Source organism: Octopus bimaculoides, chromosome 10, assembly GCF_046866305.1.
Source record: "Octopus bimaculoides isolate indiv1 chromosome 10, ASM4686630v1, whole genome shotgun sequence".
In the NCBI taxonomy this organism is placed as follows: Eukaryota; Metazoa; Mollusca; class Cephalopoda; order Octopoda; family Octopodidae; genus Octopus; species Octopus bimaculoides.
In genome coordinates, this window is record NC_142937.1 from 45910278 (window position 1) to 45925351 (window position 15074).

The window sequence follows — 15074 nt, forward strand, 5'->3', positions numbered from 1 at the left end:
GTAATCCGTTACAGCACTTACCTAGCATACCTAATCATTTAGATCACCTGTGAACTAAACCCCCATACTTTATATATATATATATATGTGTGTGTGTGTGTGTGTGTGTGTGTTTATATAATTAATTTAATTATATAGGCAGGTAGGGTAAATCCCAGCTGTTTCCTCATAATACACATCTACTTAATCAATTATTACAATCCAGCATGTACGGTATGTTAATCAAGATACATGTTAAAATTGAGTGTTGTGGAAATATTATCTGCAGAGTTATTGTATAGCAAAACAGGGAACTGGAAATTTTTTTTGTATTATTCACCATTACACATGTTTCATTTGCTGATAGGAAATCCAAAGATTTACATGTTAAATAAACATGTAAGGAATTTCCATAAGAAATTCTTGAGATAGAGAAATGAAATAATACATTATTCTATTTCTCTGTCTGAAGAATTTCTAACAGGAAATTCCTTACATATCTATCTAATATGTAAAACTTTGTAAATCCTATTAGCAAATGGTGAATAAATAATACCAAAAAAATTTCCAGTTCCTTGTTTGTTATGCATGTAAATATTGGCTTGAAAAACCCTTTTGGATAGAAAAGTCAGAGGCTGCCCATAGTGCAGTAGAAGCCTTTGGACCCACATGTTGGTTCAGGTCCTATGAGCAGCCTCTGATTTTTTGTATCCCACAGGGTTTTTCAACTCAATATTTACATGCTGTTATTTATAGCTTCGTATATGCACTTTGAGATATTCCAGGAAAAGAATTAGTTTGTATTCTCTCAACAGTTTATAAATTCGTAAACATGCATACATATAGAGATACATACATACATACATACATACATACATGTATATATATATATATATATATATATATATATACACATACACACATACACGTATATATATATACATATACATACATACACACATGTACATGCACACACACAAATGCAAGACATACATGCATGCACACATGCATATATATTTCTGTACACTACTTTGATTGCATCTGTTTCCTTTTAAATGTCAACCTGCCACCATCGCCACCACCTTTGAGGATATATCTATAGGTTGTGTTGAATGGCATTTTTAGTTCAGTTCTGCATATCTAGTAGACATCAAAGAAGTAAGGGTTTACTCGTAAGCTAAACATACTTAATGGTTGTCACGACATGTCTCATAATCGATAGAAACTAGGCTGAACTATTGAAAATCTGAAGAAAGCAGTTGGACAATTAAAAAGTATGAATAGCAACAGGTTATCAGTTGAATTGCTTTATGCATTTGCTTGAAAGCAGTTGGACAATTAAAAAGTATGAATAGCAACAGGTTATCAGTTGAATTGCTTTATGCATTTGCTTGAATAGTAATTCTTTCTAAAATCATTTTTTGAAGTTTCACAGATATTTAAATAAAAATCAGCAGAATATTTAAAAAAGAAAAGCTATTACACTGTACAAGGGGGTGCTGAAAAGTTCCTGGCTTTAAGGGTATCACAAAAGGCTTAGTTGAAGGCCCAACCTGCCAACTTCCAGGTTCTTTTATAGGGCTTAGAAAAACTGAAGGACCGCTGCAATAAGCGTGTGAATCCTAATTAACTAATCATCATCATCATCATCATCGTTTAACGTCCGCTTTCCATGCTAGCATGGGTTGGACGATTTGACTGAGGACTGGTGAAACCGGATGGCAACACCAGGCTCCAATCTAATTTGGCAGAGTTTCTACAGCTGGATGCCCTTCCTAACGCCAACCACTCAGAGAGTGTAGTGGATGCTTTTACATGTCACCCGCACGAAAACGGCCACGCTCGAAATGGTGTCTTTTATGTGCCACCCGTACAAGAGCCAGTCCAGGGGCACTGGCAACGATCTCGCTTGAAAACCCTACAAAGTCCAGTCAGGCGGTACTGGCAACGGTCACACTCAAGATGGTACATCTTATGTGCCACCCGCACAAGAGCCAGTCCAGGGGCACTGGCAACGATCTCACTTGGCTTGCTGGGTCTTTTCACGCACAGCACATTTCCAAAGGTCTCGGTCAGTAGTCATTGCCTCGGTGAGGCCCAATGTTCGAAGGTCTTGCCTCACCAACTCAGCCCAGGTCTTCCTGGGCCTACCTCTTCCACGGGTTCCCTCAACTGTTAGGGTGTGGCACTTTTTCACGCAGCTATCCTCATTCATTCTCACCACATGTCCAAACCAGCGCAATCGTCTCTCTTGCACACCACAACTGATGCTTCTTATGTTCAGCTTTTCTCTCAAGATACTTACACTCTGACGGGTATTCACATTGACATTACACATCCAGCGGAGCATACTGGCTTCATTCCTTGCGAGCTTACGCATGTCCTCAGCAGTCACAGCCCATGTTTCACTGCCATGTAGCATGGCTGTTCGTACACATGCGTCATACAGTCTGCCTTTTACTCTGAGTGAGAGTCCCTTTGTCGCCAGCAGGGGTAAGAGCTCTCTAAACTTTGCCCAGGCTATTCTTATTCTAGCAGCTACACTTTCAGCGCACCCACCCCCACTACTAACTTGGTCACCCAGATAGCGGAAGCTATCGACTACCTCTAGTTTTTCTCCCTGGAATGAGATAGAAGTTGTTTCCTGTTTGCTTACAGTGTTTATTGCACCTGAACATCTGCCACATACAAAAACTAACTTCGTAGTTAATCTGCCTTTGATATTGCTGCACCTCTTATGTGTCCATAGCTTGCACCGGGTACATCTTATAGAGTTACTACCTACTCCTTTTCTGCATACTGAGCAGGGCCATCTACCTGAAGGGGTTTGTGTTTTATCTACCTTCCTACTTATTAGGATTTTGGTTTTAGCTAGGTTGACTCTAAGGCCCTTCAATTCTAGTCCTTGCTTCCACACCTGAAACTTCTCCTCTAGTTCTGATAGTGACTCCGCAATTAGGGCAAGGTCATCAGCATAGAGGAGCTCCCAGGGGCAACCTGTCTTGAATTCCTCTGTGATCGCCTGGAGGACTATGATAAATAGGAGGGGGCTGAGGATGGAACCTTGGTGGACCCCTACCTCTACCTGGAATTCATTACTGTACTCATTTCCAACCCTCACCTTACTGGCAGCATCTCTGTACATGGCTCGCACAGCTCTCACTAACCATTCTTCTATCCCAAGTTTCCTCATTGACCACCAGATAAGGGATCGGGGGACCCTGTCAAAGGCTTTCTCCATGTCAACGAAGGCCAGGTACAGAGGTTTATCCTTGGCTAGGTATTTCTCCTGCAGCTGTCTCACTAGAAATATGGCATCAGTGGTGCTTTTACCTGGCACAAACCCAAACTGCATCTCATCTAAATTGATTTGCTCCCTAATTAGTTGGGCTATGACCCTCTCCGTAACTTTCATAACCTGATCTAACAGCTTGATGCCTCTGTAATTATTTGTATCAATCCTCCTGTATATTCTTTTACCCAAAGCCAGGAACTTTTCAGCAACTTCTTGTAGTTTATTTAACTCTTTAGCATTTAAACCAACCATAATTATACAAACATTCTACTTGTTTTATGTTTGAACCAACCAAATCCGGTCTCTCTCACACCAACCCTACAATGTCACTCAAAAAATAAACAATCACATCATCAAAATCTCAAAGCTCTAAGATAATGCAGGATTAATTGAAAACAATGTGAATAAATAAGCATTACATTCAACAGAGTAATCTGAATGTTAAAGGGTTGTTGTTATCATTTAGCTATCAGATGAGTGATTAAATTGAAGGTAAAAGAGATATTCCAATTGTGATAATACATTTTATTCCAGACTATATTGTCCAGTGTTTTCTTCTTAAGACAATATGGCTGGTTAACAGTTATTTGGCTGTTATTTCTAGTAGGGCAATGTACAGTGCAGAAACCTTTTTGGTTGTACATGAAGGAAGGAATTCTTTTTCAAAACTGTGATGTTAGAGAATTGAGTAGTGGTAAGTACAATGCAGCTGCTTATCCATCCATCCACCCCTCCCTCCCTCCCTATACTATATGAATGTATGGTGATGTTAATTTTCTGTGTGTGTGTGTGTGTGGTACATGTCTAATATATGTATAGATGCCTATTCATTTTTCACAAATGTCATCACATTGTGCATGTCAAAAGACATATAATCGGAGAAGTCTTTGAGTAAGTTTGTTAATTATATAATTACATACAGGACATCCTAATGATTACACATTTCTAATTAAGCAATGAATAACTAAGTAACATGTTGCTATGGGTTACTATACAACTCCCACAATAGGATGTTGAAATTAATGTACGATAGCATCTTATAAAGCTAGATTTATATATATCCTAAATTTGCAGATGAATTTGTTATTCGGGCAGTTTAGCTTAATGGTAAAGCACTTGATGCATAATCACAGTTTATCCTGTTCATGCTATAATATTAGCATTATCCTGCGTTTGAGATTAAAATTATTTCCTTATCTGTATCTTTCAATTCATCTCAATGCTTCTAAAGCAAACTTTGTTAACTTTCAGCATTAAGTTGAATTTGACGTACGATAGCGTCTTATAAAGGTAGATTTATATATCCTAAATTTACAGAAGAATTTGTCGTTCGGATAGTTTAGCTTAGTGGTAAAGTGTAATCACAGGGATGTGAGTTCGAGTCTCATGGCTGGCCGCTGACAGATTTTTTTGCAAAATATGGATAGTTTATCCTGTTCATGCTATATTATTAGCATTATTCTGCATTTGAGAATAAAATTATTTGCTTATCTGTATGTATATATATTATTGAATGTATGTGTATATGTTTGTATGAATGTATGAACATATACATATACACACACACACACACATATATATGTGTATATATTGTGCGTATTTGTCCTTCAGCACTGCTTGGCAATTGGCACTGGTTTGTTTACATTCCTGTAACCTAGTGGTTCAGCAAAAGAGACTGATAGAATAAGTACCAGGCTTTAAAAATTTAAGTACTGGAGCCAATTTGTTTGACTTAAACCCTTTGAAGTGGTGCCCCAGAATAGCCAATGACTGAAAGAAGTAAAAGATAACAGATAAAAGAAAATACATTGGATAATGTAGTACTGGATAAACAATGGGTAGATAAATGAATAAAAAAGACTGGATGGCCATGGTTGAAATGTCTTTGATTTTATATTTGTTCACTGAACACCGAGATTTTGCTAGATATCAACAACTGGTTCATATTTTATATATTGAGAAGTTAGGAGGGATGCTAAAAGATATAGTCGATCATAGTAAGATACAAATATATAGAAATGTAAGGCAGCTAAACCTATCATAATGTTACACCTCCAACATTGCAATGTGTACACCAACTTAATTGTCCACTCTAGAACTTGTTTTCTTCTTCTATTATAATTCTATTCACATCGATCATAGGAATATTAAAACACTTTATGTAAGCAATCTTGGTAGGATTTGAGGCAAAGTTGACCTAGGCGGAATTTGAATCCTGAATGTAAAATACAACAAATTATTTGGCTTGATACTTCAACATGTCTGTCATACACCACTCTAATAATAATAATAATACCAGACACTGGCTCTCATGGCTTCTGATCTTAACTAATTAGAAGTGTTATCATGTTCATGTTTTGTCTTGGTATAAAAGATGCACTATAGCAAATACTCTGCTCATACTACAGATTTGCTTGACCGTAACCAGTTGAGCATGTCCCTTAGTGGCTGATGATATGTCCAACTCTGATCACAAGCAGAAGTATTGGGGTCATCCCAAATGAGGCTCCTACCTCTAACCTAGAGACAGAGGGTAAGACCATCTGCTCTCTTTCCATCACTTCTGGATAACCCCAAAAGCTCCAGAACAGGGGATATTAATCTGAGCCAGGACCCACTTAATGATTAGGTTAGTGTGGCGAGCGAAGCAACCAGCATTTAGGCAACAAGACAGACTGTGAAGACCTGTGGGGTTGAGGGACCTATCACAGCGACATCTCAGTCCCCTACAGACACCAGCTCCCACTCTGAGTGCAATGGAGATGTGGAGTTTATCTAGACTGAGTAGAGCTCCAATGTTGACCATAGGCAGGGCATCAATCCAGTCCCCCAACAATTTTGCACTTGCTGAAAGTAGGCAACACCTTGAAAATAGATCAGATTGATCAAGGAAAGAGTTGAAAGTGGTACCTGAACGCAGATTGTCCCATGCTCTCTGTTTCCATCTATCCTCCACTGCAACCAGAACTGACAAACCCAGACCTCTCCACTGTGATAGAGCTTCATTCATCTCCATGTTGGAATTAGTTCATGTTGGAGAGGAGAGGATGTTGTTTATCAAAGGGGAGTAAATGTGGATGGAGGAAAGAAAACAGGGAAGAGATAAAGATGAGCACTTGCTCAGACCTAGACCCCGCCCCCCCAAACTGTTTAGGCAGAGCAGCTTGGTTGCTGGAGTCTGGGGTGAGTTTTGCAGTGGCCAAGCATTTGAGTTTCCTGAAGATTAGGTCATCAAAGTATTGGAGGTACAACAGGAATTTGTAAGAGGAACTAACTCTAAGAAAATGCAATAGCTTATGAATTGACAAGTAATTCCTAAGTATTAAAGAACCTTGGTGGGGCTCAATTACTTCAAGGTTTTTTAAAAGTTGTTTGAGATTAGCCATTTTGGATCTAAAGATAAACTCAAAAGCTAGGTCAGTAATTGGGGCTCCAAGGAAGCACAATGCTGATGAAGGGAGGCATTACGATTGAGGGGAGGAAGTCAACAAATAGTTTAGTAGTCAGCTCATGCAAAGCTGGGTGGTTGAGGAACCAGAGTTCACATTTGGAGCTGTGAACTCTACAACCAAGTTCCTTGATCATCATCCTCACACTTGCAAGCACCTTGTCAGGAAGGCCTCCCAAATAAGCATCATCAAGATACCAGATAGGTCTAGGTCAGCTCCCATCTTGGTGACATCATCAATACTCAATGCGAATAGGGTGGGACCAAGTGAATCACCCTGTTGAACTTCAGAGGCAGATGGGATGAGGTGGTCACCAATTGAGAGGTAGGAGGGCTCCTGATAGGCTTGCCAAACAAAGTGATAAAGTGGTGGGGAATTCTCCCTTACTGTGTGTGGAAGATGACATCTCGACTGATGGAGTTAAAAGCATTCTTAAGGTCTAGTTTGAGGATGACCTTTGGGAACTCAGAGGGCAAGTTGGTGAAGGCCCTGGTGGCATGAGCAGCAGCCTCACAACCTAGTTTAGTATCTGCTCCTAGCTGAAGTGGGGAAAATTCCTTGGACAGGCAGTTAGAAACTGAGGACAGGCACACTTTTGCTGTGAAATGTCACAGAATACAGCCAACTGCTATGGGGTAGAGGTTACCACTGGGCTTGGTGAGACCAAACAGTTTGATCCCAAAGAACAGGGGGTGAATGTAGGCAAGGACACTCTTGGATGAGAACAAGTTTATGAACTAAGCGAGGTTCTCCAAGAGTTCGAGCTCAGCATCATCAGCTGACAGATACCATCCTTGAGATGCTGAGGTTGTAAGCCATTGATCTCAGTGCCAGAACCCACTGGAAAAGAGGCAGTTGCCCTCCTCACATTGTCACGGGTAAAGATGGGTTGTAGAAAGTTTAGTAGGTCAAGCCAGTGTAGGTGATCATCTGGAGACCCTGGAGGATGTTTCTCCTTTGATTCGTTGAGAGAGTCTGTGCTACACAGGATGAGGGAGAACAGAAAGGAAAGAGGGTAAACAACCCCTTTAATGTCAAATTTGCTGAATTTGGCATTAACAGCCTTCTTTAAGTTAGGTGGTCGACCATTGTTCGAGTTTGAACTAATCACTGACCTGAGATGAACAGTAGCTGGGGTAGATTCGAACAGCTTGAACTACCATTTCAGGGAAGAAATGAGGGATCCACTATTCTCATTCATCACGTGGAGGGAGACCAAAGGGAACAGGAACAGTTTCTGCCAATCTGAGGTATTGTTGGATAGGCAGACATTCTTCAGCAGTTTCAAGAGAACACAGGCAAAACAAGTTTGAGTGCCCTGAGGGATCCGATTGACAAGTTGGATAAGTCCTGGAGGGTGGTGGCAAAGTCTTCAACAGGGATCTGGACTTCAGAGCATGGTTTTGTCCTACTAAGGATGTAAAAACTCAAGTGACATCAGTTGCATGTCCAGTTATAAAAACTGTTGGCTTGAACCTTAGTGGTGCCAATGCAGCTTCTGTGGTAACTTAGACTACACAAGTGGCATTTGATGGTCTTCAAATGGTGACTTGTACTGGTGCAGAGAACACAATTTGGAGACGAACATGCAGTATCAGTGGGGTCAGCATTAGAATTAGAATTCAGACGGGGTGTGGATGGAAGAATGGCGCTGGGGGTAGAGGGGGTAGCTGAGTGAACAGCATTAACTCTGGTGGTGGGATTCGAGTGGGGTGCAGGAGGAAATGCAGGCAGGCAGGCTGGCTGTAATGAGAATGGTGGGGTGAATAAGGGGTGGTTGGGGAAGGTTAGTGATGGAGGTAGAGCGGAGAGCTGGATGAAGAGTGTTAATACTGGCGCTGGGGTTTGGCTGGGGGGAGGGAGACAGGAGCCAATGACAGCCGGCTGGCTATTACGGGAGTTGTGGAGTGAATAAAGGGACTAGCAGGACTAATACTGTCCGAATCTGACGGTGGAAGGGGTTGGTGAGATAGAAGGATACGAGTTAACTCCCCTAGAATGTGATGGAGGGGTGGGGAGGGAGAGACGAAGGCTTGTTGGGTATGATGAAATCGTTTAACCATGTCGGTCTCCTAGTTACTCGTTGCATGGCTCAGAACTTTTTGATTAAGTAATTAATTTTATTTTGCTTTTCTTTCGCTTAAACAGACCGCCAATGAACAATAATAAAATTAGTGAGCGTGCATGCATACATCCTGACTCACATCACATACATCAAGTTTCATTTGGTATATATATGTGATGTGTGTCAAGATGCATGTGCGTGTTAACCCTTTTTTAAATATCAAATCTGAAAGGTATTTGTAGAAATTTCATTAAAAAATATCCAATTTTTTGAAAGTTTTGAGTAAGTAAAGATGGGAGACGAGGGCACAATTGTGTAGGTATACCGTTATTTTAACCCGTATTTCGTGATAGATTTTCCTTAGAATCCTAAAATTTTGATTAATATGTAATTTTCAGTAGCTTTAATCTGAGCTTTCCATCTCCCTCTCCACCTCTATCTGTCTCTGTCTGTCTGTCTCTGTGTCTGTCTGTCTCTGTCTCTGTGTCTGTCTGTCTGTCTGTCTGTCTCTCTCTCTCTCTCTCTCTCTCTCTCTCTATATATATATATATATATATATATACATACACATAAATCAAAATAAGCAACAAGGATATTCAGAGGTAATGCAGTATGATTGTTTCATGCAACTCTATTTAATTGAACAATGCAATCATTACATCAATTTAAAATGCAGAACAATCCTCAGTTGCACAAAGACATAGAATTTAATTAAATTAGAACAGATGGACATATTAGTATAATTATACCTAAAATCTCCAAGAAGTTAAGGAGATAGACAAAGAATATGTTGCCTCTACTTCAGCATAGAAGTTACTAAATTACCGAGAAATCTCTGCCTGTCACTGATTTTATTTGTTTTTATGGGGTCAGTCTTAATTTATAGACTAGTTTATCAAATCCTTGTATATCTAAAGCTGAGAGAATAACGGCAGTATCTGTTAGGGGTACAGCTGAGAGAGCAGACAGAAATCATAGTTGGTATAGTCATAAAAATCAAGATTTATTAGAAGCAATATCATGAGGTTTGGTAAAGGAAAACTTAAGACAAGATGTTAGCTGACAATTAAGGGGGTCGCTTACTAGCAGACCATTGATAATGAAACAGGGGATGTCTTATCATGTAGTACTATAGTTAAATGTTTTACATGATGGCACCTGTACATGTGGAGCGCCAAGAGCACCGTTCGAGCGTGATCGTTACCAGTGTCGCCTTCCTGGCACTTGTGCTGGTGGCACGTGAAAAGTCATTCGAGCGAGATCGTTGCCAGTGCTGCTGGACTGGCTCCTGTGCAGGTGGCACATAAAAAACACCATTTTGAGCGTGACCGTTGCCAGTTCCGCCTGACTGGCCTTCGTGCTGGTGGCACGTAAAAGCACCCACTACACTCTCGGAGTGGTTGGCGTTAGGAAGGGCATCCAGCTGTAGAAACTCTACCAAATCAGATTAGACCCTGGTGTAGCCATCTGGTTCACCAGTCCTCAGTCAAATCGTCCAACCCATGCTAGTATGGAGAACGGACGTTAAACGAGGATGATGATGATGTTGCTATATTGTATACAGCTAAAGTTTATGGCTATTCAGAGGGTTATTAAGAAGAATATATTAACAAAAGGATAGAAATTTATGGATACTTTTGAGTATATACCAGACTTTTTACCACAATAGAGGGAGCAAAAGTGTATATATACACTTGATATTAAAAAAATTGTTTATAAACATTTGAAATATGTAGATTAGCGGAATTGTTAGAGTATCGGTTCTCTATTTTGTGAGTTCAAATTCGGTTGCAGTTAACTTTGCTTTTATCCTTCTGGAGTCGATAAAATAAAGTACCATTCAAGTACTGGGTAGAGATAGTTAAACATTCCTTTCCTTTTATTTAACCTTATGTAAACTATGTAAGAAATCAAATGTTTGACAAGGGAATTGTCGCCCTTAATTTTGTTTGTATTTCGCACACACATACACGTGGTATGCAATATACGAGTATATGTATGGGAGAGAGAGAGAAGAAGAAGAAGAAAAGATGCGTGGTTTGATTCACGAAGAGAACTTGTCCATAATTTTTTTCAAATGTACACAAATCATTTACAGTTGATAAAAAGAGAGAGAGAGAGAGAAAGATTGAGAGATGTATGGTTCGATTCCTGCAGAAAATTATGTCCGTTACTTTTGTTTTTAAATGTTTTCCAATTATTTAGCGTAAATAGATAGACTGTAGTGAGAGAAAAAGAAAGCAGCAGATGCATAATGCGATTCCAAAGGAAAATATGTTCGTTATTTTCCTTTTGAAATTCACCAATTATTTACAATAGATATCTACATGACTAGATAGGGGAGGAATGAGAGAGAGAGAGAGAGAGAGAGAGTGTGTGTGTGTGTGTGTGTGAGAGAGATAGAGAGAGTGTGTGTGTGTGTGAGAGAGAGAGAGAGAGTGTGTGTGTGTGTGTGAGAGAGAGAGAGAGTAGACGAAGAATCGCGCAGCTTTTAGATATATTGCATCAACGTAAGCATGAGAAGGAATGAAAGAGACAGAAGGATATAAGAAAGACAAGGGGAAGCTGGAAGTAACGGAAGAAAGGAAATTAGAGCACGTGATTATAACAGACAGGAAGGCTGAGCAAGCACTGCACAAGTTCTCGATGTAGTGGCTGCCTGTGACTCCGATCAGAAGTATCTGATACACGCAAGCGATGGGGCTAAAACAACGAAAGCTAGGTACTTGCTATGTAAGAAAAGGTTCATTGAGTGTGTAGGTGTGTTGGTGTTTTTCACTATTTCACGAGTGACGCGAATACATCTCTGAGATTATAAAGATCGCATATATATATATATATATATATATATATACTATGTGACGCTATCTTATGGATTCTTACCAAGAATCTACTGTTTGTAAGGTAGCCACCTATATTGGAGACGTTTGTTTTGGACAGGTGAAGCGATAATCTTAAATAGATTTTATTCCAATAAAAACAACTGCCATCGTCAACCTGGTCAATAATAGCAGCATCACAAGCACAAACAGACAAGAAACTTTCGCGATAAGCGAGACAATCCTGATAAATCTGGTGTACAACAGTGCATTTAACAGTACTCACACATGTTTATCAACTGACATCAATCAATCAATGTTTATGTAATATATATATATATATATATATATATATATATATATATATATATATATATATATATATATATATATGTATATATATATATATATGTATATATATGCACACACACATGTATCATGATGATTCTTCCATGACAATAACTCGATTTATAATACAATTTTGTGATGAGATTTAATATTTAATATGTTCTAATTGCGACATTTTCAAAAGAAAACAATATACGTTACACAGATAAATGTCTTTAATTAAGACCTCGTCGGAAACATGTTACGTTGGATAAAAACCACTCTTTTCAGATGGGTGAGTTTAATATTTTTTGTTTTTTCTCTTCTTAACCCCTTCTCCGCTAATGTTTCGCTCCTGGACATCTCTGTAATTGCTCACTTGTATATATTATGTGTTTGTTTCCAATGAAAATACGTACGAGATCTAATTTATGATGATTATGATTAAGTTCTTGTTGATAATGTTCCATTGTCAACACTGCTTTAACCAGACTCATGATGTTCTTATTGATAGCAATCTTTTTATTAATGATGGAAATAGTTTTTTTGTTGACGTTGTTGTTTAGCTCTATATCAGCTCTGATCAAGCAGACCTATAATCAAAAACATTCCAGTCGTGACAGTCTAGTCTTTTTCATGTATGCATGGAACCCGAGCTCACATTCTTACTACATGTCCTTTTCTAAGATAGCAAGGTGTGATTATGGAAGATTTGGTTGCTATTTCTAACAGGTTGAATGTCTATGCAGAGGCTCCCTCGTTGGCTCGGAGGATCCCTGTTGTCGTTTAGCCACAGGTCAAGTCAGATCAAGCAGACTTATGATTGAAACATTCTACTTGTGATCGTCTCATCGTTTTCCTATGTGCATGGAACATTGGACCATATTATCCATCGTCTCTTTTTCTCAGATGCTAGGGTACAATTTGAGGGAGATTTGATTGGTATTTCTCGCAGGCCAAGCGACTACAAGAGATTCCCTTGTTGGCAGATATTAATAATAGCGGAGGTGTTTGTGTTACTGTTGTGGGTATTGCTGCAGCTGTTGTTGTTGTCGTCGAATTTGGTGGTGATATTGTTGATGCTATGTTGACATCATGTATTCTGCCTGACTATACCTGGCACTGAGGTATTTTCCCTCGGCCATATTGTTGCTGTACCTGGCATTTCTTATTGGCTCTTGATTCTTATAGAAAAAGAAAAATATTTATTTTGGATACAGATTATTATGGGAAAGAATACATCATCATGATGAGGATCATCATCATCATCAATGAAGAAGCAATAACAACAACAATAATTAATACCTATTATTCCTCTGAATAAGTTTTTCATTGTATGGTGTTATAAACTAAAGTGAGAAAACAACTGGATCGAAGCTCTGATTGCGAACAAATAAAACTACCAGTCATGTTATTAGGTCCTTCAATCGATTAACTCCACCATCTCTATGAATGAGTGTCAATATGAGAAATCAATACAATTCTCATTATCATTAGTGAAAATAATACTAAAAATGGTTTCTAATTTAGGTACCAGGTTAGCTATTTTGAAAAGGAACCTATTCGATATCATCGACTCCAGTACTTGACTGGCGCTTTATTTTACCAACCTCGAAAGGATGAAAGACAAAGATGACCACCCCAATCTTCGACGGAATTTGAACTCAAAATGTAAAAAGCCAGAACAAACACTACTAAGTATTTTTTCTGACGCTCTAACGATTCTATCATTCCATTGCCCCCTCTTCATTATTGTCTCACCACCACCACTACCACCACCATCAATGTTATTTTAAATAACACAAATTCATTCAGCATCTGTTTCTCTTAATTAACACCCGCAAACAATACAACTTTGTGCAAGGTGTAATTAACGATATTTAAAAGATGGTTGTAGAAAAAAGAAAGTCTTAGTTACAATTCTGACGTAGACTGATTCTTTATTTTCATAAAATATCAACTATATTGTGTTCTTTTCGGTCCCAAATTGGTATTTTCAAATATATATATGATTGCTGTTATCTAACCCCAGATAAGGGTCTTGTTGCGCAGACCTTGGATCAAAGGCATTAGAGTCATGAATATCCTGTTTTAGAGGTACGAAAGACTACATTAAGTAATACAGTCCCATACACCTTATAGGGTGTGGTTTGAAGATTTGGTTGCTATTTCTTGTAGGCTGAGCAACCATACAGAGGCTGCCTTGTTGCCTGATGTTATGGTATTTCTGATGTTTAGCGCGGACCAGCTCTGTCTGATCCAGCAAGACTTATATTCGAAAATATTTCAGCCTCGACCATTCCATATTTTTGTTAAGCTTAATGTATCCAGAGTACATAATCAAACATTATTTCTTTTGCGTGTTTTGAGAGTAATTTGGTTGCTATTTTAAACAGACTGAACGAGGCGCTTTCGTTGACTTCTGAAATATTGCAGTTATTTGATGTGGTAGCAAGATCGTTGTCTATATATGTTTTGTAAATCCATACCTTAGATTTAACAGACCGCATATACATACATTCGCATGAACGCATGTCCACACATTTATTATAAACCCTGTCGCATTGCCGAAGACAGATCTTTGGATACGCCTGTGCCATATTCCAGTCAATACTTCCCAAGATTTCTTTAAGAAGCTGTTAGGCTTGTTGAGTAATTTTTTTAATGGATGGAATATGAAGATACTGCGAACAAGAGGTGTCTGTTGCTTGCCATAGCCAATCAATATATTTATTTACCCACTCTATCTATCTATCTATCGTATTATCTTTAAGCCAGTATGTATGTATGTGTATATATATATATATATATATATATATATATATATATATATATATATATATATATATATATATATATATGTGTGTGTGTGTGTGTGTGTAGTGGTTTTTACACAGTATAGCTGGAGCACAATCACAGATTTACAATATAGAACAGTAATGGACTTGTGACCTCGGACCCTGCCGCAAGAATACGCGGAGTTCTTTGCTAATCTAAACACTATTGTTAACCTGGTGTACTAATAGAGAGCTGATAAAGTATTTTGCCCGGATTGATAATCCATCACTAATAACTGTTACACACACACACACACCCATAGTTATGCTTCGGATGGTCATCTTTTTCTTGCTTGATCTAAC

At 38.7% G+C, this 15074-nt stretch overlaps 1 protein-coding gene across 2 annotated transcripts in view; it reads left to right on the plus strand.

The window, feature by feature from the left end:
- The first annotated feature begins 12011 nt into the window (after window positions 1–12011).
- The window catches only part of LOC106874115 (uncharacterized), a 164398-nt gene continuing 161335 nt past the window's right edge, over window positions 12012–15074 (plus strand). For both annotated transcript variants that reach the window (XM_052971164.2, XM_052971161.2), the window contains exon 1: window positions 12012–12229. Coding sequence is in view for 1 of the 2 variants with exons in the window: in XM_052971161.2 (XP_052827121.1) it covers window positions 12194–12229 (36 nt within the window). In the remaining variant the exon portion in view is untranslated. The remainder of the gene's footprint in view (window positions 12230–15074) is intronic.